The sequence below is a fragment of the Schistocerca piceifrons genome, chromosome 4 (genome assembly GCF_021461385.2).
Source record: "Schistocerca piceifrons isolate TAMUIC-IGC-003096 chromosome 4, iqSchPice1.1, whole genome shotgun sequence".
Classification (NCBI taxonomy): domain Eukaryota; kingdom Metazoa; phylum Arthropoda; class Insecta; order Orthoptera; family Acrididae; genus Schistocerca; species Schistocerca piceifrons.
Window position 1 is genome coordinate 158,273,840 of NC_060141.1, and position 27,621 is coordinate 158,301,460.

A 27,621-nucleotide genomic window follows, 5' to 3' on the forward strand; every position below is an offset into this window, starting at 1 on the left:
TTCTCTTTGAAAAAGAACTGATTCTTGTTCATTTTTATAGGTTGCTAGACTGCCTCTTTTTGAGTGTATGTCCCATTGCAACAGCCACTGGACCTTTGAGCTTCCTTTATATCATGAGCAGAATGCCTGGGATAAACAGCACTGTCACCATGAACAGAAGAAAGTAATGCTGACTGAAAAATGTTGCACCAGATGCCTGAAGAAAGAGTAACATATTGCACTGTTAAATGAAACATCACACCATATCGAGTAGTTTTGAGAGGGATTGAGCATAACTCAAAAGGACCTAACAAAGCCAATACATATGGAGTAATGCCAAGACAGGGGGAGACCTGGACTGTACACATGCAGTACATTGTACACGAGTGCATGTTTGGGCACTGTGGTCGTCCCATTTGTAAGCCATCATTTGAGCTAGTCCCGTGTGTTAAATAAACCTTTTTCTTTGTAACATATTTCCTTACCCAAGATGTTAGCAACCATTTCTCTCAGCTTTCACTGTAACTCTCCATGACACGCTGCAAAGGAAAACTGGATTCATAGTGTTGCAAGAATATTTTTAGGAAAGAATTAAATTTTTCAACTTCTATGAGCCTTTCGTGAACTACTTCCCATTTTCCACCATTAATTTCCATCCGGATATCACCACTAAGTCAGGTTTTAGACTTCTGTAAAACTGCACTTTTCCCTTCTTAGCTAAACCTGGCTGATGCTTCACATATGGCCTAGACTGAAGCTCTCAACAAACATGGATGTCCTTCCCAAGTTTTATAGGTACACATATATAACATACAGGCTTTTGCTGAAGGGTTAAAGGGGAATGAAGAGGGGTGAAGAAAAGGGACTTGAGACACCTAGGAAAAGGGATAGATTTCGGAAAAGTCACCCAGAACCGCAGGTCAGGGGAGACTTAGTGGACGGGTTGAAAAGTATCCCCTGACCCGTCCCATGACCCATGTTTCTGGGTGACTACCGAAATCTACCCCTTTTCCTAGACCTCTCCAGTCCTTTTCCTTCACTCCTCTTCCTTCCCCTTCATCCCTTCTGCCTGAAGAAGGAGCCTCTGGCTCCGAAAGCTTGCCTGATTATAACCTTCTTTTATGTGTGTTCTGCCACTGCTTGGTGAGAAGATTTGTTACCTATCCAGTTACATTATATTGTCAAAAATTGATTGTTCTCATTGTTGTATTAGGCTTTTGCTGTAGTATGTACTGCAGTGGGATTTGAAACACAAAATACATCCCAGGTCACTTGAAGTATTTGAATATTGGAGACAATTTGCAATTTTTCACCCCAATTTTGGCAGAGCTAAAGAGAACAGGAGATATCAGGAAAGAAATGAGTGAACAATAACATAAATAAAACTCACCATTTTTATTTAAATGAATCACTAATTTTCAGTTATTAACACCATCATATATTTTTCTGGCAAGATATCAATTTTAAGGTCCTTGAAACCAGACCAATTTTGTAACTACATACAATTTAAAAATAATTCATTACATATTACAGAAGAAATATATTAGAAATGTAGGAATCAGCATTTGTTACATTTTAGTATAAAAGTACAGCTACACCGGCAGAAACAACTGATAACCTCTTACCAGACTTTTTACAATGAAATTACAAAGAATGTATACAATTGCATTGTCAGAGTCATAAAATAGATACAGTTTATGATACTGTGGCAGAACAGCAAATGATTTAACTGCCAGCTCAGTCTTAACATCTCGAGATACTCGATCATCATGCAGCACAATTGTGCAGTATATATCCACCAAGCTCCCTGCTTGATGAGGTGCAACTGGGTGCCATAAAGAGAGAAAATTACACTCTCACTTAAACTCTTGTCTCTGGTTCATGAAGAGTATCAACAGATGTTGCAGTTCCTAATGTCAAGGAAGACAAGGGAGCTCCAGGGCATGCCCCAGTTGCTGCCATCTCTGTACGCAATTCCTCTCGTACTTTGCAAAGGATACGTCGAACATCACGATTCTGAGCTGGTGCCACACGTAGAGCATCCTGTACATCCTCTAATGCCTCATCAAGAAGCCTGAAACATAAATCCAAATTACTGTAGCAGCATGCACATTCCTTGAATCAGCTACAATACATATCATGAATTATTTATAAAATGGAAACTCGGGACACCACAACAATAATTGCAGGGCAATGTTCAGATAAGATACATGAAAAAAAGAGGTTACCATTACTAGAGATAGAAATTTAGCTTTTAGTGATAATTAGCAATGTGCTGCTATAGTCTCTACCCCATGTTCTGATCAATAAGGCTGATTTGAAAGCTAAGTGCCACAGATCTTCCATTGCAATACAGTCATAATTCACTACTTTTTGTGTAAGAAAAGTAATAGCATGTCTTGCCACATACAGTGCAATAATTAAGTGAACTGGAAGAACTGAATTCGATCTAGAACATGGCTGTTAGCAGCAGCTCTGAGTAAGTTTCCAATAACAAAATTGTATAGCCAATCAGTTACCAATTTTTATTCACTTTTTGACATGACCCAGGTTTTGGTGCCACTAAGGGAATTTTCTTCATTTTGTAAAACATTCTGTAAAAGATGTTACTTCCATCAAAAGCTGAGGTACTCAAGTCTGTATGTGACTTGACTGTATCAGCTCATGATGGATGTAACATGTTTTGTGTAATATAATCCAAGTAACTTTTTGTTCTTTTGAAGAAGAAACCTTTCACGGCATTAAAACCTGGGCCAAGTCTAAAAATAAATTAAAAAATTGGCAACTGTTGGCTACATACTTTATTAATTGAAAAAGTTATAGTATGGTCAAAAAAGATTCTTTGAAATTCAAAAGGCATTCTGCAGTGAAAATGAGAGAAGGCAAAAACAGAAGATTGACAATGTTGAAATGGGGGGAATGAGTCCCCAAGGAGCTCGTTTCAAGGAACACACGCCCTCCGTCAGACATAAGCAAATGAGCTTAAGTGAATCCTCAATTTAGAAATGTTGTCCATGAATGTGTTTGTTTGCCACAGCTGAACTGTGCTCAGCTATCAGACAATGGCTTCATATTTATTGTTAATATTACAGTAAAACTTGCTCAAGACAGAATCGAATGGGACTAAAATAATTTTCCAAATTGAACAAGTTTGCAGATTACACAAAATTCACTAGGCTACATAAAATTTGTCAAGTATCATGCACGAAATTATAAATTTGTAATTATGCAGGTATTTATGTGCTTTCACTCCTGCACAGTAGATGTTCATTAACTGTATATTGTACAACAGAACACCAGACTACTACACCAACTGATAAATCATATGGCATGTCTATTTTTTTACACTAACTTTAAAATTTTTAATGGTTATATGTACACAAATTTTATTCCTGTGTTTATTTGCTTTACTTTTCACTTTTTTCTCCACATGTCATGGAAGAAAACCTGTTTGAATTTTCTGCTCAAAATTGTTTTTCTACGCAGTTTTTTGCACTATACAATTGTTCCAACAGCTTGGGAGACTTTTGGTGTGCTGCAAATTGCAATTGTTCCAACAGCTTGGGAGACTTTTGGTGTGCTGCAAATTGCAACATTGTTTATGCATGCAATAGCTTCTTCAGGCATATTAATTTTCCTAGGGACATTATTTTGCTCCTCTTCCCCTTCCTTTGTTTCTTCCTGTTCATCTTCTGTGTTGCAGATTTCTATTAAATCTGTTTCTGAAGTGAAATTGGGGTGAGCTGACAGAAAGTACCACTTTGAAAGTAGTCATCTGTACTATACGAAATGTTTCACATTTTAATTAATGCAGCAACTGCTACTGCATTTTCTTGAACTTCAAGGGGCACACAACAAGTTTTTGACCTCCAAACCCCACTTTACTAAAGTGCTTGGTAACTGTTTTGGGCTTTATTTCTCTTACTGCAAAGCCAATTCAGTACAGAAACAAATGCTCTTTCGGCTTCTTCAACACTAAGAATAACAGACTGCATCAGTAATTGCCTATAATGGGATTTCATGTTTGTTCACATGATTTTCAGGAGACAGGTTGCATTGTCTAGGAAAATGAGAGCTTGGCAATTTCATTTTTTTCCTTTTGGCTCTGAAAGGGCCCAGCCGTTCTTCTGTTAGATTGCCGCGCGGAATTAGCCGAGCGGTCTAAGGCGCTGCAGTCACGGACTGTGTGGCTGGTCCCAGCAGAGGTTCGAGTCTCCCTCGGGCATGGGTGTATGTGTTTGTCCTTAGGATAATTTAGATTAAGTAGTATGTAAGCTTAGGGACTGATGACCATAGCAGTTAAGTCCCATAAGATTTCACACACATTTGAACATTTTCTTCTGTTAGACTACTCAACATCCACACCTTTTTATTGCTTTGCCATGCGACTTGAAGCTTACTGACATCTATGTTTAAGAAACAATGCAGTTTTCCCACCTTACCAATCACCAGTGGCTTCCCTGTTTCACTTAACATGATTCCACACAGAGTACAGTCTTTCCTTAAACATTTTTCTGCCAGTGCACTTTTCACTTCGAATTCCTAGATTTTGAAGGCACCAGGCAATAAAACAGTCCTGCTTCATTGACACTGAACACACATTTCAGGTCATCATTCAAAATCAGGTTGTACAATGTCTTCCATTCTGTTGCTACACTTTCCTGCACACCCTTAGCTTCCCCACACATTTCATTCTGCATGATGTTGCAGCCAGCTTTGAAAATATCTGGAGTGGCCGAGCGGTTCTAGGTGCTACAGTCTGGAAACGCGCGACCGCTATGGTCGCAGGTTCGAATCCTGCCTCGGGCATGGATGTGTGTGTTGTCCTTAGGTTAGTTAGGTTTAAGTAGTTCTAAAAAGTTCTATGGGATTGAAGACCTCAGCAGTTAAGTCCCATAGTGCTCAGAGCCATTTGAACCATTTGAAAATATCCAGCCATCATGTGGATGCCTCTCAAACTCCATATTTCCAAGCTCTTCAGTGACTTTCAGAGCATCACTCTGTAACATGGATCCAGACAAAAGTAAGTTTTTTGCCCACACACTTATGAACCATTCCCACACTATCTCATTAATTTCTTTATTTCCCATCTTCTTTGATTTCCTTTTATTTTCTCTTTCCCTTTCATCCATTCATCTTGTATCTTATAGTTGCTTATTAAAGTATTGTAAATTTGCATTTTAATGTATTTGAAACAAAACATTATTTCACACAGAGAGTTTGTTTTTCTCGCTCACCTTAATTACCTTAATCTTTTCATTTAGTGTTAGTGACCCGTACTTTTTATTTGGCATCATTTTCTCACTTAATGTTCTACTAGTCAACTTAAACTGGCAGAAAATAATGCAGGTAGTGCATTTCTTTGGAATTCTTGACCTTGCTGTGTAAACCACTGCTTAACAGAACAACATCCACATCTTTCACTGAGTGCAGCAGTGTGTTCACAGGTGCGCAAGAATGTTTCAGAACAAACCTGCTCACATCAATAATAATGGAAAATGAGAAATGCTGACTAACAGAGTGCCCACGAATGAACTATTTCCTTTGAAGTACTGACACTGAGCATAATTGTTCAATGTTGCACAGAGCAACATGGTTTGACGTCCAGTCCTGCATCACTGTGTTGCACCGAACCTCTTTTCTTGGTTTTGTGCTGCTTAATAGCATTGTCATAGCTGTACAATCTTTGTGTTAAAAGTAGTATCATCACAGGGTCATGAATAACTAATGTATACTGTAGTACTGTATAAGCTCTATTCTGCATTATACAATGAATTATTAATCTGCATTCTGTTTCTGTGTTAGGCACGTTCCACTTTACACAAAAAATAGCAGATAAAAGTGTATTGAATGTTTTAGCACTGAAATACTTCTGCGGTTTGGATAGTTCTATGAATTATACATGGTCTGCTTTGATCAAGTTGTGCCCCACTAAATAATTTTTCATTACAGTATTTTCACTGGACATTGCAACTAAAGCTGACACAAAAAAGCAAATGCTTCAATTTGCAGAACTGACCACAGAGTGTACTGCTACTTAATCATAACTTTTACAAGGTGTACAATTTTGCTTCCGCCGTTTGCCGATAGGTGGTGACAACAGTAAGTAGCAGTCGAAAGAAACAGATCACAGACGTCAGGCAGTTAGCTTGGACCTCGGTCAGCACAACCTCATTCAAACATTAGTCGATTTGTGTCTGCATCATAAAGTTGTTCTTGCTTGAAAATGTCAGTTTACAAGCCAAATCCTCATCATTTGCGGGAGGTGTTACTGTTTTGTTTCAATATGAAGAAAACAGCGGCCGAGTCTCATCGAATGCTCTCAAGTATGTATGGTAAGGATGCTTTTAGTGAAAGAACATGTAATGAGTGGTTTCAATGCTTCAAGAATAGTGATTTTAACATTGTAGACAGGCATAGTGGTGGAAGAGAGAATGTTTTCGAAGATGCAGAATTGGAGACATTGCTGAGTGGAGCCTTGCGTCAAACTCAAGAAGAATTGGCACAATTAGCGGGAGTGACACAGCAAGCCATTTCAAAACATGTCAAGGCTATGGGCATGATTCAGAAAGAAGTAACTTGGGGTCCTGTGTGAGCTGAAACCAAGAGACATTGAATGGCGTTTGTGTGTTTGTGAACAGTTACTTCAGAGGCAAAAACGGAAGGGATTTCTGCAATGCATTGTGACTGGGGACAAAAAATGGGTTCATTACGATAACCCTAAATGCAAAAAATCTTGGGGATATCCCTGTCACATGTACGTTAAAACCAACTGAAACAATCACAGGTGTTCATTATCGAATGTAATTAATGTGTTTGAGCAGAGCATTAAAAGACAAACAGCCGTAGTACAGCAAGAGGCATGATAAAGTGATTTTGCAGCATGACAATGCTCGACCCCACGTTGCAAAAGAGGTCAAAATGTACTTGGAAATGTTAAAATGGGAAGTCCTATTCTACATTCCGTATTCTCCAGACATTGCTCCTTCTGACTATCACCTGCTTGGATCAATGGCGCATGGCCTGGCTGACCAACACTTCTGATCTCATGAAGAAGTCAAAAATTGGATCGATTCATTCATTCATGGATTGCTTCAAAAGATGAACAATTTTTTAAATGCAGGATTCATACACTACCCGAAATATGGGAGAAAGTAGTGGCCAGCGACGGAAAATACTTTGAATGATACATGTGCAACCAATTTGTTTCATTAAAGCCTCAAATGTTGGGGAAAAAACGATGGAAGCTAAGTTGTACACCTTGTATATTCATTTACATATTTACAAAATGTAGTTTCCTGTTTACCTCAGTTCTATTCTGGCTTTGGCTCTGGCATAAAATGCTTCAAAAGAGTCAGGTTTCATCTTCAAAACTTGGTTGGCTAGTTCTACTGCTTCAGTATTTTCCTAAAAATAAAATAAAAGTGACATTACATTACAAAAACAAATGCTTAAAGCAGAAATGAAAATAGTTTGTATTCACAAGTTACAGTAAAATGTTTAGGGACAGAGAAAGGTACAAATTTTTTATTGATTGCAGTACACAAACTATGAAAAAAATGTTTATGCTATAAAGTGTTTAACTTACATTCATTTTTCTTTTGCATCGCGATAGGTTGAGTAGAAAGTTTATCCGTAACTGTTCAAATGTGGCCATATGTTCTCCTAAATCCTCTGTGGGGAATTTCTTCAGTGCGTAATGATACCTATGAGCAGCTTCTTTCAGACGGTTCTTTCTATAAAGAACATTGCCATCTTCCAGCAATTTGTTCAACAAGATCAGCCTGAAAAAGAATAAGAATTATTGTGGAACAGAAGAAATCTATACAAGTTTTATATCCATTTCATTTACCAGATACATTACTTATTTAAAAACACATAAAGAAGTGCATATGCTAAGCACCATACATTAAACTTTTGTAAATTGTGCTTTTAATGCTACATTAATAAAATTTTCATGTGACTATCAGATTCTTCAAAAGTCATCCTGTTTAATGCAATGTTCAACTTACAGGAGATGCAAGATAGATACAAAGCTAACAAACATATTTTGTTTTGCCTTATCCAGAAGAGACAAGTTATGGTTAATAACTTCATCAGTGTGTGCCCGTTACTGTGAGTTCACATGTGGTTCACAATTCAGAATAACTTGTATTGCACAGCAATAAAACTATTAATTCAGCAGGTAATGAACATTTCAAATGGATGATTGATAAGGAAAAGGATAAATAAAAAGCAGGAGGTACAAGTGTTGGTGGCAAGTAACATTTGTTCCAAACCAGGGATCACAAGTGACACAAAGTATAGTAAAAGAAATGAAATAACAATAGGCTAAAGGTCAAGATTAAAATTTCATTGCCTTTTCTGAAAGACTTTTCTTCCAACACATACATTTTACCAGTTATTTTTTCTAACCCTTCATTGTGAAAGAGGTATTGATTAAAAGTTTTGAAAGCTAAAAATTCTCATATTTGTATCAATATATTTTGTATGCTTGTGCCACTCTAGGTAAGTCTGTTAACTGTTGGTAAGCAGGCACTTCTCTTGTCTATCTACATCCATACCCTACAACCACTTTAAAGAACATGGCAGAGGGTAATAACCATTGTACCACAGATTAGGTTTCTTCCTGTATTACTTGCACGTAAAGCATGGGAAGAATGTCTGTTTAAATTTCTCTGTGTCTGTCTTATTAGTCTAATTTTGTCTTTGGTATACTACAGAAGTTACAGGGCCACAGAATTTTCCCAGATTCTTCACCTAATATTGATTCTTGAAATTTGATAAATAGGCTTTCACTGGGTAGCTGACATCTATTTTCAAGTCTATGCTACATCAGTTTACTTCTAAATTTGCTGATGGCTCTCCGTCCAAGAGAAAATGTTGCATCTTCCCTATAAAGAAATCCTGAATGCGGTCACTAACTTCATTTGGTGCCTAATATGAACATAGTTTTATTAATAACCACTGTTGTGCTACTGAGTCAAATGCTTTTCAGAAGTCAAAAAATGCTGAATCCATCTGATTGTCTTGATCCATGACTTCCAAGATGTCATGCAAGAAAAGCTTGAGTTGGGTTTCACATGACTTATGTTTCTAGAATCCATGCTAGTGGGCATGGAGGAGGATATTATGTTGAAAATATCTCATTACATTTGCTCATAATACATTTTAAGATTTTGCACCAGATAGATGTCAATGACACTGCACAGTAGTTTTATGGATCTTTTTTTTTGCTACAACTCTTGCAGACAGGTGTAATCTGCATTTTCTTTCAACTTTTGGGTATAGTTATTTTGTTTGAGGATGATGGAGGGCTAACTCATCCCCTTTTTAAGGGGGGAAGGACTAAATCCTCTCAAAATTATATACAGAAAGTGAAGAGGTTCCATCAGCCTCTGCAGCTTTGTTCAGTTATTTACAATTCAAGCACTTTCTCAATGTCACTGGTTCTAATATCTACTCTGGAGTGCCGAAGAAACTGGTATAGGCATGCATTTTCAAATACAGGGATATGTAAACAGGCAGAATACGGCAATTTGGTTGGAAATGCTTGTATAAGACAAGTGTCTGATGCAGTTGTTAGATCGGTTACTGCTGCTAAATGGCAGGTTATCAAGATTTAAGTGAGTTTTAACATGGTGTTATAGTCGGCGCATGAGAGATAGGACACAGCATCTCTGAGGTAGCAATGAAGTGGGGATTTTCCTGTATGACCATTTCATGAGTGTACCATGACTATCAGGAATACCGGCAAAACATCAAATCTCCGACATCACATTGGCCAGAAAAAGATCCTGCAAGAATGGGACCAACGATGACTGAAGAGAATCATTCAATGGGACAGAAGTGCAACCCTTCCGCAAACTGCTGCAGATTTCAATGCTGGGCCATCAACAAGCATCGGTGCGTGAACAATTCAATGAAACATCATCAATATAGGCTTTTGGAGCCAAATGCACACTTGTGTACCCTCGATGGCTGCAGGGCACAAAGCTTTACGTCTTGCCTGGGCCCATCAACACCGACTTTAGACTGTTGATGACTGGAAATATGTTGCCTGGTCAGACGAATCTCTTTTCAAATTCTATGGAGTGGATGGACGTGTACAGGTATGAAGACAACCTCATGAATCCTTGGACCCTGTACATCAGCAGGCAACTGTTCAAGCTGGTGGAGGCTCTGTAATGGTGTGGGGCGTGTGCAGTTGGAGTGATATGGGACCACTGATACATCTAGATACGACTCTGACAGGTGACAAGTACATAAGCATCATGTCTGATCACTTGTATCCATTCATGTCCATGATGACAGACTTTGGAAATTCCAGCAGGACAATGCAACACTCCATACATCCAGAATTTCTACGGACTGGCTGCAGGAACAGTCTTCTGAGATTAAACACTTCCACTGGCCACCAAACTCCCCAGACATGAACATTATTGAGCATATCTGGGATTGCCTAGCAACGTGCTGTTCTGAAGAGATTCAGTCCTGCAGGATTCATGGTGTCAGTTCCCTCTAGTACTACTTCAAACATTAGTCGAGTCCATGCCACGTCGTGTTGCGGCACTTCTCTGTGCTTGTGGGGGCCCTACACACGATGTTAGGCAGCTGTACCAGTTTCCTGGGCTCTTCAATGTATATCACTCATCCTTGCAGTACTCCATGAATTAACTAGAGCATTATTCCTTTATCTTACTTTGTAAAGGAAATTTTTTAAAATGAAATTAAACATTTCCGGTTTTGCTCTGATACCTTCAATTTTGTTTCTTTGTCATTCATGAGTGTCTGGACACTGTGCTATCCCCTGTTTTACTTATATATTGGAGCGCACTCTGTTTCTTTAGCAGTTTTTTTATAGAGACTGTTCACCATGGAGAGTCATCATGAAATGTTCTACTACATACATATGGTTCCTTGCTGTGATATCTGTAACCCAAGAGGGACTTTGTAGTATCACACTTTTTATCATGTAGCACAAATGTTTATGCATAACCAAGCAAGTGATTTATATGGCCCAAAGATTCATTATGACTGCAAGAGACAGATTATCTCTGACTTGCAATATAAAGACTCTGTGGATATAGTGTGGAACATTAAACATACAATGGAACTGTAATTAGCAGCATTGTTGTAAGCTGCCATCTTGAATAAGGAATGAAAATTGATTAATTGTGGTAACATTTCACCTCATACAGGAGGATGATGTATACTGGAATATAGCTAGGAAAATCATTTATGTAAAATTAGAATTTCATGTACATTCAGTTCTTTGGTTATTTTAACTTCTGCCTTAGCTGTGGCTCGGAACAATATTTGGCATTTCATAACTCGTAGGGAGCTTTGTATCCTGGGAAATCATTAGAGCCTGCATCACTGTCGTTTATGCTCTATTTTCAAACATTAAATTCTGGACTTTATCGAAACTGATACACAACTTGGACACTGATTCCCATGCTGGAGAGTGAGTACATCATAGCACCTAAGATGGCTTCCCCAGGGTGTACAATTGTGCCTCTGGTTAGTTTAAGAATTTTCAGAGTCAATGATTGCCAGAATTCTTCAAAGTGACAGATTTTATTCCAGGTTCTAACTTTGATGACAAGAGTCAGAGAGAGCATGATTATTAACTGTACCTTCTAATCATTTTGTTTTATAGACTTAAGGTTTCAAAATAATAACAAAATTTCTATCTGGAAGAGTGGGAGATAGTTGTGTAAAAATATTGGGAGAAGCAACTTCTCTCGCCCAAAAGTTTCCATTCGAGTAACGACATATTATTCTGTCATAATAATTTAATTTCATTTTCAGAGGGGGGAGGGAAGTTGAAACTTCTGATTTCCATCTTCTCAAGATGTCAATGTATACATTAAACAAGAAGTTGTTACTCATGTCTATGTTCACATATCGTTAATTTTGTTACGATGAGTGATGGTAGTAAGTTAATGTACATGTAGTAACATCAGCTGCTCTCACATGACTGCCTGTTCAGGTAAGCATAGCACGATGCATAAGATGCATCCTCCTACCCCTCCAACTATCCCAGCACACAACGACATGGCACACATACAGTGTTACTGCTGAGAAGTGCATGCAGACAGGCATGGACAGGTGCATGGATCTATGCATTGTGCTGTGTAAGTAGCTGTACATTATAGTTTGTATGTTATGCAACAAATGTAATACAACCTCTGAAATAAAGTTTGGTGAATAGTCCTGTAACATTAACATAGATGAACTATGATCTACAGTTACCTTACTGTCCTTCGAAATAGTCACCTCCCATAACTATGCACCACTGAGCTCTGTGATACATGTCCCTGGAAACTTTGCACAAAGTCTTCCTTTGGGATGATGTTCAAAAGCCATGTCACATTTTGTTGGATGTCAGGAATATTGTCAAATCTCTTTCCTTTCAAAGCGAGTTTGAGTCAAGGGAATACGAAGAAGTCTGGAGGATTGAGATCTGGCGAGTATGTTGGATGTTCAAGTTGCACCATCTCCTTTTTTGCCAGGAACTGTTTGACGATATTGGTTGTGCGTAGGCAAGCGTTGTCATGCACTAAAAACCAGGAACCTTGTTGTATGTATTGGGGTCGTATCCTATATAGACATTGCATGAAACAGGTCAAAATTTCAATGTACTGTGCAGCGTTCAACATCGTTCCCTCAGGTAGAAATACCTTGTGGATAATGCCTTGACTATCAAAAAAGGCAATGAGCATTGTTTTGATGTGTGATTTTTCAGCTCTGACCTTTTTCCGATGACATGATGTTGGAGAACGCCATTCCACACTTTGCTGTTCCATTTCAGGGTCGTACCAGAGAAACCAGGTTTCATCCTCAATGGCAATACAGTTCAGGAAATTGTGTGCTGCATCCACTATTTTGACAAAATCCTGTGAAGCCTCTAAACATGCCTGCTTCTGATCGTCAGTCAAGTGATGTGGCACAAGACAACAACACATTTTCCTCTTCCCTAACTCCTGGGTAAGGATTTGTCGCACGGCTTCACTGTTCATCTGCAGTTCATCCGCTATCATGCATACAGTTAATCAACGATCGTTCGTGATTAATGTCCTCACTTTCTCAATGTTTTTGTCACTGACGGCGGTCGTCGGTCATCTGCTACGGGAATTGTCAGAAACACTTTCCTGTCCTCCTTGAAAATGGGTGAACCACTCATACACACATTTCATGGACAGTGCTTGATCCTCATAAACACATACCAGCACTTTGTGCATTTCTTTTGGTGTCTTGTCAAGCTTGAAACAAAACACTAAATTGATCCTTTGCTCATTCATTGTCCTGTTCTCAGTTCACAATCAACACATAAACAAGCACTTCATCCAACAAGTCTAACACGGAACACACGTGATGCTCAACTGAACTACAGTGAGGGCAGGATGTCAGCACTAGCTGTTATGCAGATGCACCATTGTGAGTCGCCAGAGTTGCCCGATCGACCATTCTGACTTCATTCATCGAACTTTATTGTCAGAGGTTGTAATTTCAAACAATGGAAACTACTGGTAGGAATGTCAACAATATATGAAAAGACAGATTGCTGCATGCTGCTACAAAGTCTTTGGTGCATTCCTGCCCTAGATGCTGGAGTTGGCCGGTGATGCATGCATTGTTGTGTGTGTGTGTGTGTGTGTGTGTGTGTGTGTGTGTGTGTGTGTGTGTGTGTGTGTGTGTTTTTGGTGATGAAGGCTGTGGCCGAAAGCTACAAGTGAGTGGCTTTTAATAGTGCCTGTCTGCTACTTGACGTATCTTCTTCACGGCAAATTTAATAATTTTTTAAACATGGCTTTGTTCATTGATGTAAAAAAAATGTGTTCAGTCCCCTACTTCACACTTTTAACTGTCTTTTATTATCCACATAAAAAGTAGCCTGTGTTCCTTCTCAGGGGTCAAGCTATCTCCGTACCAAATTTCACCGAAATTAGTTCAGCAGTAGTCGTGAAAATGTAACAGAGATACTTCCACATGTATTGTATTACAGAATTAGCTGTTACCCACTGATTCACTTGCATATCAGTCGTTTTTTTATAATGAATGATGAAGTGTAAGCAAGCTTGTAATTTAACGATACGTCTGCGTGTATAGTGGTGCAGACATGTATGTGTAACAAATGTATGCAGTGCTGGTATGTAGGTGCATAATGAATGTATTTCTATTATTTTGTTGTTTGGCAAACCTGAAAGCCTGCATTATATTTTCTAATTACATTTACATAATCCCTTGATTCATTACATTCATGCAGAAGTAGAGTTTTTAAGAGTTTCTCTGGCTCATCTGGTAAGGGATGTGAGATTTTGCCACCTGAGCAACACATACCAACCATTTCTCCCTTCCGTTTTAATTTATTATGGTGCCTACATCTTTTATCCACCCCCTATCATGACTAATTCATGGTAAACATAGTCAGTTAATAGATCATAATCAAATGCAGCCTCACCAATAGCCTCCAAGTTCCACATGCAAAGGTACGATTCTCTGTTTTTCATACAGTCTTTATTTAAATAACACTGCAATTGTGAGTCTTCAAGCGTCTTGGAAGCTGTAAGAGACATGTGACACTCAGCATCTAAAATGACGGGCTTGTGACTGTTTGAATGTCTCTATAGCTGTTAAAGCCGCCTGATATTCCGTACCCAAGTTCCAGCAGACATGAGATTGTGCTGAGGTCTGTTGGATTCAAGTAACATTCACAACTTGAGCTCTCTTAGAACTATGCACTAAATCGGACTTTATGTTTGCATGGCTTATAGTAACAGTTTTAAATGTGGTTCTCAAGCTTACTGTCCAGTTTTAATGTTGTATCTCCACCAGAACTCTCCATCTATGCTAGGTGGTATAGGAACTCAATACCATAAATCACATGCACAGTCATGGAATAATCTATAGACACTAAGAGTCACCATTCATTGTCCCAGTGTTGTCTGCATACCACCCATGTATACCATATTTACAGATGTAAATAATACTCAGAAAGACAATTTTCTAAAGTAGATATGACATGTACGGAAGCATCCTGTCTGACTTCCTGCATCCATTCATGTCCATTGTGCATTCTGACAGACTTGGGCAATTCCAGCAGGGCAATGCGACACCACAAACATCCAGAATTGCTAGAGAGTGGCTCCAGGAATACTCTTCTAAGTTTGAACACTTCCGCTGACTACCAAACTCCCCAGACACTAACATTATTGAGCATATCTGGGATGCCTTGCAGCGTGCTGTTCACAGGAGACCTCCAGCCCCTCGTACTCTTACAGTTTTATGGACAGCCCAGCAGGATTCATGGTGTCAAGTTTCTCTAGTACTACTTCAGACATTAGTCAACTTGTGGGTGCTCGCTGGGGCCCTATACGATATTAGGCAGGGTTCAAGCTAACTACATACCAAATACCATCGGAATTGGTTCAGTGATAGAATAATAAAAATGTAACAGAATGGGTTACTTTCACAATTAATAATACTGGTATTAGAATGGAAGTATGGATTAAACACATTGAAGATTGAATAAGCAGTGTGCTGATTACACTAAATCATATTACATAGAACATATATTTTAACAAATATGATTAAGTTCAAAAGTGAAAGAGTAAATAGCTTTTTCAAATAATAAACATTTTTCCTTAATTTGCATAATGTTCTTCAAATCAATTAAAATCCTGTATACACACTCTGTAAAGTAGCCTGTCTTCTTCATCAGGGTTCAAGCTATCTCATGCCAAATTTAATGGATGTCAGTTTAGTGAAAGCGTAACAGGCTATTAGCACAAATGAATGTGCTGCAAAGAAATTATAAGTGACACCTGACACTCAGTGGCTTAAACTGATGGGTTTGTGACTGACATTAGTACGGAAGTATTGAATGAACATGAAGAGGATTATATAAGCATCATATTCATTGTGTTGAATCGTATTGTGTACAATAAACCAAATAATAAAATCATTTTCACAGATGTGATAAAGTGCAGAAGTCAAAGAGTAAATAGCTTTTTAAAAGAGTAATTATTGTTCCATATTTGGTGTTATATTCTTAAAATCAGTACATATGTTGTACTACATACTTTCTAAGGTAGTCTAGACAAAATGGTTTTACAGTTTCATCATTACTAGAGACCACTTTCTCAAAGTGGGGTCCACGGACCACTGCGGGTTCGTGGTAACTAGCCAGGGGGTCTGCGATGCCTAAAACTTGAAATGTGCGGTGAGAAAATGTAATTCACAGCTGTTATGCAAGAAGTATTTTTTCAGCTACTAAAAAGAAAGCAATTACAAACTACACCTAAGTTTGTAAATTTAAATGTTTCCCTACTTTACTAAATTTCTGCCCCGAAGCTGGTCAACCGTTATATAGGACTACTTCAAGCAAGAGAAATTCTTTCTTTGTTGGGGCATTTTTTACAGGTTGGAAGACAGGCCTAAAGGCTCGAGTGAAACCTTTAGTATCAGGAATAGTGTACTCATTGCTTCATATATAGAGAAGCTTTAGCAGTGAGAAAAATGCCTTTGGATCTGAAATGTGTTCTGGATGGAGTTACAAAACTTGTTAATTTCCTCACATCATGGTCTCTAAATGCCTGTCTTTTCACAGTTTTATGTGAAGAAATTGGCAGTGAACACACTCAACTTTCTTACATACTGAACTGCACTGTTTGTCAGAAGGGAAAGTTCTCTGTCACTTCCTTGAGCAGCATAATGAAGTGTGCTTGTTTCTTTTAGACAAGCAACATTGTTTTTCAAGCAAGAAATTGTTTGACTTTGACTGATAGTGTAAAGCGGCCTGTCGGGGGGGTGGATATTTTCTTCTTTCTCAACAAAAGTAACTTAGGCCTGCAAGGAAGAAATGTTAATATTGTGCAACAATTAACAAACTGCAACTGTGGGCAGTACAAGTACACAATAATAATGATTCATCATTTCTGGTGCTCAGGGACTGCACTGATACTCCAGGTGAGAAATTTTCAGCTGAAGTGCGGAGCACTTGTAAGAGACTTGATATAATTAGCTGTAAGTTTTTGAGAATATGTTCCTAGCCCACAACCTGGTAATTGTTAGATTGAAGACCCTTTCACTAATGGTGAAATCTCTCTGAAACAGGACAAGAACAGCTATTTGAACTATCCTGCAATACTTCATGGAAAAATGTTTTCAAGGAAAATGAACTTTGTAGCTTTTGGTTGCATGTGCATTGTGAGTATTAAGATTTGTGTAAAGAGGCATTGCAACATTTGATGCCTTTCTCTACCACTTAGTTACTTGACCAGTCCTTTCCCACTCTTTGCAGTATTAAAACCTTAAAGCAAAATTGTCGTAATGTGGAATCAGACCTAATGTTGACGGTGACAAAACTTATTCCAGATTTTACTGGAATTGTGGAAAAACACAAAGAATTTCATTCTTCACATTAGTGACTCCCACATTGTACAGCATTCTTTATCAAGTGGATTTCTTAAAAAAAGTTAGATACTGATTTCCAGTTACTGTAATTATTGTATGGTATTACTGTATTTTCTGTACTACTATATTGTCACCGTATTAACTTACTGTATTTTCTATTGAAATTTTGTTCACTTGACAACAATCACATATCTTTACAATAAATTACTTATCACATTATTTTTCTTTATATATTTATCAGTAGCATTTCTAATTAACATTTTTTTTAATACCATGTGAACTTTCAGACTGCATTGCAAGGGGGTCCACAGATCACTTTCCAAATAAGCAGGGGGTCAGTGTTATTGGAAAGTATGAGAACCACTGTTACAGATGTCAGTGATAAACTGCCCTCTTGTCTGATTGCCTGATTCACAGCTATCATATCTGAAATTCTTGCATCTGTTCCAATCATCATTTTAGTGTCTGTGTACACATCTTTCAGGATGTTTATGATGTGTTTAAGATAACCTAGTTTCTCTAGTATGCTCCACTGTATTTGTGTATTTACACAACTGAGGCATATACAAAATCTATAAAGGCTTTATGCATTTTTATATTAAATTCATACCTTTTTCTCTGAATTGTTTTATAATGAGTACACGAATTGTGCATTATCTTCCCTTCTTCAAACCATTCTGTTCTTCTAAAAGGAGTGTTTCACCTATAGCCTTTAGTCTCTTGCCAATTATTCTAGCATATATCTTACATGCTGTCTCCATCAAATTTATCCCTCTCTATTTATAACAGTTATTCAGTTTTCATTAAAAAAAATTAAATAAATAAATAAATAAAAAATGGAGGGATGACTGTACTTCACAATGTGCTTGGTATATGCTCATTCTTCCAGCACACATTAAACAGACAAAGCATTTTTAATTTTAGTGACGTACCACCATGTTTTATGAGCTCAGCATTTAGCCCATTCTTCCTGGTCACCTTCGTATTCTTCGTTCTTGCCACAACTTCATCAACTTCTTTATATGTCAAAAGATCACATTCACATTTGTGACATTCTCTACTGATGCTCCTGTTTTTCAATGTACCATAATCTCTTATAATATCTTTCCCTATATTTTTCTGTTATTGACTTTATATTGGCTGTATCCTTGTCTGTCTTATAAAGACATTTCATTATTTTATATGCTAGTGTTTGCCTGCTGCGTATCCATCCTCAACATTACTAACAAACCTAGTGCTTAATCTTTAGCTTAACTTACAACTCTTTTTGCTATGTTTCACTTTGTATTACATTTATCTTCATTGCTATCCACTTTTGTTTGTAAATATAATACACATCATGAGCTTTCTTTTTCTTCTCTGGCTATTTCGTTATTCAATATTCTCAGACCTCTCTTCTTCCTCAGCTTACACTTTTTACCAAATGCTTCAAGTGCAGTAATATGAATGAAACAGCTAATCCTTGCTCATGCTTTTTCAATACTTTCACTGGTTATTTGACTTTGGAAATAAGTGCTTAGCCTAATGCAATAAATACCCTAATTTCTTGATCTTGTAGTGAGTATATTTTATACAGTTCTTCATTTTCTCTCTCAATATTATGAAACAGCCTTCCCTTCTCCATATAGTTAGTAAAGGAATTTCTGACACCAGCAGGAAATGATTGGGATTTATGTAGCTGCCATGAAAAACCAACGTCCTGTATCAGTTTACTGAGTCTGCTATTGGTAATGCCATAATATTTTACTGACCTCCACCACAAGCACTCCAAGTGAACTTACGAATCTCTTTCTGTTTCAAAAGTATGTTAGCAACTGTTAGATTGTTGCTGGTTGCAAAATGTATTAGATTTTCTTCATTGTTGTTGATAAGCCGTTCTCCTTTATGACCCATAACATTCAGTGCTGGGTTATTTCCTATTCTTGTATTAAGGTCTCCCATTATGGTAATATGATCTGTTTTGTTAAACTTGTGCAGCTCTCTCTGAAAGATTTCATAAAGCCCTTCTGTTTCATCATCTTTCCCTTCCTGAGGCCATATACTCTTATAATTGTTATATGACTTCTGTCTCCAGTAAATCTGTCTATAATCATTTTTTGACTTACATAAATATAACTTTATATTATTGAGCTTTATTTTCTATCTGCCACCACTGCCACTCCTTCACCAGCTTGTTTATTTGCTTCAAAACTGCTACATATCACTGTGCATCCTTCAGACTTTCTTGTACCCTTTAGGTTCTTCTTGGCTTGTTAGTGTGCACTTTCCTATCCTTAAACATCTTAAACAGTTCTGTTTCCTTCATACCCAGACCTGTTACATCCCAAACTGCTAGCTTAAGACATCCCTTTATTCAAAAACCCTCACCCTTGTTATAGTTTGGTGGTTTCTGTCGAGATCCAACAGGGATTGTAGTCCTTTCTAGATTGCCAGTGATTTAGTGTCCCCTGGCCATGTTACGTACATACTCTTCTTTCTGTTATTTCATTATCTCATCCCCTTTCTTTTCATTTGTTTTCTCTCTCTTTTTTACCTTTTCACTTCATTTCAACTCCCGTGCTCACAACAGGCCCACTTGTTTGTTAATGCTGTTACTTCCCTTCTTTGCCTTTCAAGACTATCATCTATATAGTTTGTCTTCATGTCCTTTGGCATACATGCCAGGTATATTTGCACCTTTCTTGAATCCAATTGCAGTGTCTCAGTTTGAAATAATATTTTTCTAATTTGTAGTACCTCATCTTCTACCCCATATTCTGCTCACCATTTAAATTGCTTATCTCTACACAACATTAGGAGAATAACATCAATAGCTCATCAATTTAATAGATCTAGAAAGGGACACCGTCTAGTTAGTGAGTTCCAATGAAGCCATGCCCCTCTACCTTCAACTAAAATGTAAATGGTTAACATCTCATCTTACAGTTACCATAACATCTATTCTTAACTATTTGAATAACTTATGAATCATATCTATTTTATTTACTCTGTTTTTAACACACTTTGACATTTATTTGTAGGATTTCTTAAAGCCTTATCAAGTATTAAATTATCATCAATACTTTTAGTTTGTGTGTGTGTGTGTGTGTGTGTGTGTGTGTGTGTGTGTGTGTGTGTGTGTGAACAAAATAAGCACAAAGTTACTTACAATATCTCTGGCTTGCCAGCTGCCATTGCCCATGTTGCTGGTCCCAGTTTTGCCCCCTTCCTCAGAAAACAGTGAACCACTTGTGTATTTCGACATCCAACTGCTCTATCCAATGGGCGCATTCCGTTGATGTCAACATGTTCTATTATTGCCCCTTTTTCCATCAACAGCTGCAACAGTGAATAGTTTATAATATAAGAAAATTTATTAAGTACAAAAGATAGAATTCTCATAAATAGCATGGAGAGGGGCCAGCCAAAAAAGAGGATTCAGTAACAACTGTAGAAGGCTGCCAGACTTTGTGATTTACAGTTCACTAAACATTCCTTGCAAATGATATTTACTCTCTGTCTTTCCACTCATTTCCAACGAATGATTTTTATTATTTATAAAAACTGATTCCTTCTTTCTAGTACTGCTTCTGGTAGAAAGATAGAAAATTAGCTTATAGAAGCTGAAAATTTGACAATCATTTTCTTATCATCAGAATCATTTATATGACTACCTACCTGTTTCAAATAATGACAATATCAACCTAATTACTTTCATTTCAGTTTTTAATAAAAAATTCAATAGACAGTGAGTGAGGAAGTAAGTGACACTGGTTAAGACCAAAAGTGATAAAGGAAGTCACACAGACAGAAAAGAAAAAGACATGATTAAGGTTGCTAAGGGAATAGAGAAATGTGAAAAATGGAGTACACAGACAAGGTATAAGTTTTTACGGTGAGAGAGTAAATTGTAAACCGTCTTTTATAAACCAGGACTCTTCTTGCATATTTCTTCATTCAGTTGGTTCAGATCTGCATAGTATTCCCCAGTTATAGTTCTACCCTTTGCAAAAAGAATCCCTTTCGCATGCCAAAAAAACACCAACCATGACTTTTATGTTATATGAAATAAAGTCGCCTTTTCTTGATGCATAGCTGTAGCTCCCACTCATTGCTCGATTGCTGTTTTTATTTCTTGTGTGATATGAAAGACCCACATTACAGAACACTAAATCAGTTGGTTTCTTTTTTTAAACGGTCAAGAAAACAATGAAGAATCTCTTTTTCACATAAAACATTCAGCAAATGTAGCTCCCATCTTGTACAAATCTGTCACATAGCTCATCAGAAATGGAAAGTTTCTTGTCATACGCCTATGGCATTATGTGTTTCATCCACCTTCAATTGTTAATTCTTGCAATAACACATTTAGTACTTTTTAACTGCAGTTTCATGAAGTGCTACGTTTCAATCACCTTTAAGAGCACAAATTATTTTAGCCATCCGTTTCTCAATTTTGAGCATTGTTGCACAACATATGTCAACATTTCTTTGATTTCAATGCAACGTCTGTACCAGGAAGAGAAATTTTCATCTTTTCCTCATAAATGTACCCATAGCATACTGTGTAAATTATTTCATGGTGGGTTTTATGTAGCACACATCATCCGATGCAAGGATATCAAGCAGATGTCTCACAGTAAATATTTGGTATGACAAGAGCAGTTTTAGAGCCTGATAGATATTTGCAAAGGTTTTAAGATCTTGATGGGTTCTGGGGAATATGGAGGAAAACAAAGTATCTGGAGTAAAAGAAAGATGTTTACTTAGCAACCTTCCTTTCATGTTATAGTCTGCTAATGACTTATTAAATTATAAATCTAGCTATTGATCAAACTCTTCTTCAATTCTTCATAAGATACTTTCACTTGGGTTCACTTTCAAAATCAAGAACCTAAACTGTTAACATTAAATGGACTTTGAGTCAAATACAATATGATGTATTAGTGGTAATAAAGAGAGAGATACCAGAAATACTAATACATATTAACATACCTGAACAAGACCTGCACTTCCCTGGAAGGCAGCAAGATCAAGTGGTGTGCGTCCTGTCTTATCAGCATGGTTGACAGCAGCTCCTCGGTCTAGTAAGCATTGTGCTGCCTGTATTCTACCACGTAAGCATGCCCAACTTAGTGCAGTTAGGCCCTCACGGTCCTGCTTCAGGAGACAGGCACCTAGAAGACCAACATAAACAAAACACTGAATGCTATACTACTTACATACTCATTTGTTTATTAATTATGTTCTGTATATTCTATCATGAAGGAGTATCTTCAGGGATGTGGAACTATTAAAATATAGACTGAAAAGGAAATGAGATATCAGAAACTGATTATTCAATGAACTGTGGATGAAGCTCGACCAACAGGCATTACATGCATTGATCAAAAGTGATAGTGCATTGAGAATGGATAGTTTCTAGCTGAAATCTAGATCTGCCAATAAAAACTTAAAAAGGATGACTGATAGCTCAAATCTATTATTTGCAAGTCAATGTAACAGTCGCTGAGTGCAACAGCCCTCTGAATGGAAGGCAACCTGATGAGAAACTGAATATGTACACTGTATTAATAATTGGTAACTGTTAAACTGCTGTAGTACCCTGACATTAGAACAGACATTAATTCTGTTTGTTTCTTTTTTTGTCCTGTTTTGCATTCCATATATGAAAATATAAATTAAGGAACTATGTTACCGAACTCAAAACCCAATCATCATATTCATCTATTATTAGCCATATCACATACTCCCAAAACATAAAGGTTGACAAAAAAATCTACCTTCGGATGAAAAAATTCCACGTACTGTTCACAGACAAACATAAACACTATCATGTCTTTTGGTATTGATGAGATTGATGAAATGTATGATGAAATAAAAGAAATTATTCAGATAGTGAAGGGAGACGAAAATTTAACAGTCATGGGTGACAGGAATTCGACAGCAGGAAAAGGAAGAGAAGGAAACGTAGTAGCTCAATATGGATTGGGAGTAAGAAATGAAAGAGGAAGCCACCTGGTAGAATTTTGCACAGAGCATAACTTAATCATAGCTAACACTTGGTTCAAGAATCATAAAAGAAGGTTGTATACATGGAAGAAACCTAGAGGTACTGGAAGGTGTCAGATAGATTATATAAGACAGAGATTTAGGAACCAGGTTTTAAATTGTAAGACATTTCCGGGGGCAGATGTGGACTTGGAACACAATCTATTGGTTATGAACTGTAGATTAAAACTGAAGAAACTGCAAAAAGGTGGGAATTTAAGGAGATGGGACCTGGATAAACTGACTAAACCAGAGGTTGTACAGTGTTTCACGGAGAGCATAAGGGAACGATTGACAGGAATGGGGGAAAGAAATAAAGCAGAAGAAGGGTAGCTTTGAGGGATGAAGTAGCAAAGGCAGCAGAGGATCAAGTAGGTAAAAGGATGAGGGCTAATAGAAATCCTTGGGTAACAGTAGAAATATTGAATTTAACTGATGAAAGGAGAAAATACAAAAATGCAGTAAATGAAGCAGGCAAAAAGGAATACAAATGTCTCAAAAATGAGATCGACAGGAAGTGAAAATTGGCTAAGCAGGGATGGCTAGAGGACAAATATTATGGAAATGGAAGAGGATGTAGATGAAGATGAAATGGGAGATATCATACTGTGTGAAGAGTTTGACAGAGCACTGAAAGACCTAAGTCGAAACAAGGCCCTGGGAGTAGACAACATTCCATTAGAACTACTGACAGCCTTGGGAAAACCAGGCCTAACAAAACTTTACCATCTAGTGAGCAAGATGTATGAGACAGGCGAAATACCCTCATATGTCAAGAAGAATATAATAATTCCAATCCCAAAGAAAGCAGGTGTTGACAGATGTGAAAGTTACCAAACTATCAGTTTAATAAGTTACAGCTGCAAAATACTAACAAGAATTCTTTACAGACAAATGGAAAAACTGGTAGAAGCCGACCTCAGGGAAGATCAGTTTGGATTCCATAAAAATATTGGAACATGTGAGGCAATACTGACCCTACGACTTATCTTAGAAGATAGATTAAGGAAAGGCAAACCTACATTTCTAGCATTTGTAGACTTAGAGAAAGCTTTTGACAACATTGACTCTTTCAAATTCTGAAGGTGGAAGGGGGAAAATACAGGGAGCAAAAGGCTATTTACAATTTGTACAGCAACCAGAAGGCAGTTATAAGAGTCAAGGGACGTGAAAGGGAAGCAGTGGTTGGGAAGGGAGTGAGACAGGGTTGTAGCCTATCCCCGATGTTATTCAATCTGTATATTGAGCAAGCAGTAAAGGAAACAAAAGAAAAATTCAGAGTAGGTATTAAAATTCATGGAGAAGAAATAAAAACTTTGAGGTTTGCCGATGACATTGTAATTCTGTCAGAGACTGCAAAGGACCTGGAAGAGCAGTTGAACGGAATGGACAGCGTCTTGAAAGGAGGGTATAAGATGAACATCAACAAAAGCAAAACTAGGATAATGGACTGTAGTCGAATTAAGCCGGGCGATGCTGAGGGAATTAGATTAGGAAATGAGACACTTAAAGTAGTAAAGGAGTTTGGGGAGCAAAATAACTGATGATGGTCAAAGTAGAGAGGATATAAAATGTAGATTGGCAATGGCAAGGAAAGCGTTTCTGAAGAAGAGAAATTTGTTAACATCAAGTATAGATTTAAGTGTTAGGAAGTCGTTTCTGAAAGTATTTGTACGGAGTGTAGCCATGTATGGAAGTGAAACATGGACAATAAATAGTTTGGGGAAGAAGAGAATAGAAGCTTTAGAAATGTGGTGCTACAGAAGAATGCTGAAGATTAGATGGGTCGATTACATAACTAATAAGGAGGTATTGACTAGAATTGGGGAGAAGAGAAATTTGTGGCACAACTTACCTAGAAGAAGGGATCGGTTGGTAGGACATATTCTGAGGCCTCAAGGGATCACCAATTTAGTACTGGAGGGCAGCGTGGAGGGTAAAAATCATAGAGGGAGACCAAGAGATGAATACACTAAGCAGATTCAGAAGGACGTAGGTTGCAGTAGGAACTGGGAGATGAAGAAGCTTGCACAGGATAGAGTAGCATGGAGCAACAACAACAACAACATCTTTTGGTACTGTTTATGTCCTTTGTCAGGGAGGAAAGAGTGATAAGCTGGGGGAAGACTGCAGGGGAAGGGCAGATTACTCAGAGTACCAAGTTAAGATGGCCTGATCTTTTGTTAAGAGACAAAAGGGAGGGGGGCAGAGTGATAGTAGGGATGGTACAATTCTTACTAACTAATTAATCCAAAATTGAGGATTTTTTTCCCATTTTTATGAATGTCTATCATCAGTACTTTGAATCTTACCACCTTCTGAAGATATCTAATGGCACGCCATTATGTTTCCTTGTAATTTTACAATTCTCTCAAATGAGCTTTCTGTTTAGCACAATTTTCAGAATGTATTACTATCGAGACTTCAGATTAAATTGTTCCCGCAACACAGGGTTATTTTTTGATGACTCGTGGGAAAAACCATTGTTCCTAATCAGAGAAGTAAAGTTTAGTAACTTTTGGATTCATACCTCTGTCAAGAAGCAGTTCAATCAGACAAACATGTCCCTCAGCAGCAGCAACCAGTAATGGTGTCCGGCCAGCAGGATCACACTGCTCCAGTGGTGCATGGTGCTGCAGCAAACGCTCAGCAACTGCCCAATGGCCCTCCTTCACTGCCACCAACAGTGGGCTAAGCTCCTGTTGAAAGCATCGAGTCAGAAAATGTCGACAAATGTTTTGTATGCAGTTCTCCTAAATGAAATGTAGAAATGATAAAGAATCACATAAAATAATAAAAACACACAGAATATGTATGAACGAAAAGAGGTAAAACTTGTATTGGTAATTTTCATGTCTGGTCCATCTTTGCACAACAGCTAGATACAGAAGAATTTGTTCAGAAATTTTAATAAAAGATGAATGATGAAAACTATAGAGTGAAATGGGAAGATGTCAGATTTTTATTGAGCTCTCCTATTCTTGAAATTGTATTCTTTACTTTAGCTTCCATAGAAGATAATCTACATCTACATCTACATGATTACTCTGCAATTCACATTTAAGTGCTTGGCAGAGGGTTCATCGAACCACAATCATACTATCTCTCTACCATTCAACTCCCGAACAGCACGCGGGAAAAACGAACACTTGAACCTTTCTGTTCGATCTCTGATTTCTCTTATTTTATTTTGATGATCATTCCTACCTATGTAGGTTGGGCACAACAAAATATTTTCGCATTCGGAAGAGAAAGTTGGTGACTGAAATTTCGTAAATAGATCTCGCCGCGACGAAAAACGTCTTTGCTTTAATGACTTCCATCCCAACTCACATATCATATCTGCCACACTCTCTCCCCTATTACGTGATAATACAAAATGAGCTGCCCTTTTTTGCACCCTTTCGATGTCCTCCGTCAATCCCACCTGGTAAGGATCCCACACCGTGCACCAATATTCTAACAGAGGACGAACGAGTGTAGTGTAAGCTGTCTCTTTAATGGACTTGTTGCATCTTCTAAGTGTCCTGCCAATGAAACGCAACCTTTGGCTCACCTTCCCCACAATATTTTCTATGTGGTCTTTCCAACTGAAGTTGTTCGTAATTTTAACACCCAGGTACTTAGTTGAATTGACAGCCTTGAGAATTGTACTATTTATTGAGTAATCGAATTCCAATGGATTTCTTTTGGAACTCATGTGGATCACCTCACACTTTTTGTTATTTAGTGTCAACTGCCACCTGCCACACCATATAGCAATCTTTTCTAAATCGTTTTGCAACTGATACTGGTCTTCGGATGACCTTACTAGACGGTAAATTACAGCATCATCTGCGAACAACCTAAGAGAACTGCTCAGATTGTCACCCAGGTCATTTATGTAGATCAGGAACAGCAGAGGTCCCAGGACGCTTCCCTGGAGAACACCTGATATCACTTCAGTTTTACTCTATGATTTGCAGTCTATTACTACAAACTGTGACCTTCCTGACAGGAAATCACGAACCCAGTTGCACAAGTGAGACGATACCGCATAGGCCCGCAGCTTGATTAGGAGTCGTTTGTGAGGAACGGTGTCAAAAGCTTTCCGGAAATCTAGAAATATGGAATCAACTCGAGATCACCTGTCGATAGCGGCCATTACTTCGTGCGAATAAAGAGCTAGCTGCGTGCACAAGAACGATGTTT

General features: G+C 37.8%; 1 protein-coding gene across 4 annotated transcripts in view; it reads right to left on the reverse strand.

The window, feature by feature from the left end:
* Positions 1-1,385: 1,385 nt before the first annotated feature.
* LOC124794736 (protein TANC2) overlaps positions 1,386-27,621 on the reverse strand; it is a 653,277-nt gene continuing 627,041 nt past the window's right edge. For 3 of the 4 annotated variants that reach the window (XM_047258336.1, XM_047258337.1, XM_047258338.1), the window contains exons 20-25: positions 25,961-26,129; positions 22,375-22,556; positions 20,549-20,718; positions 7,568-7,763; positions 7,286-7,386; positions 1,386-2,053 (exon numbers count right to left, since the gene is read on the reverse strand). In XM_047258336.1, coding sequence (XP_047114292.1) covers positions 1,840-2,053; positions 7,286-7,386; positions 7,568-7,763; positions 20,549-20,718; positions 22,375-22,556; positions 25,961-26,129 — 1,032 coding nt within the window. In that variant the 3' untranslated portion in view covers positions 1,386-1,839. The remainder of the gene's footprint in view (positions 2,054-7,285; positions 7,387-7,567; positions 7,764-20,548; positions 20,719-22,374; positions 22,557-25,960; positions 26,130-27,621) is intronic. The other variant, XM_047258339.1, reaches the window with a different exon arrangement.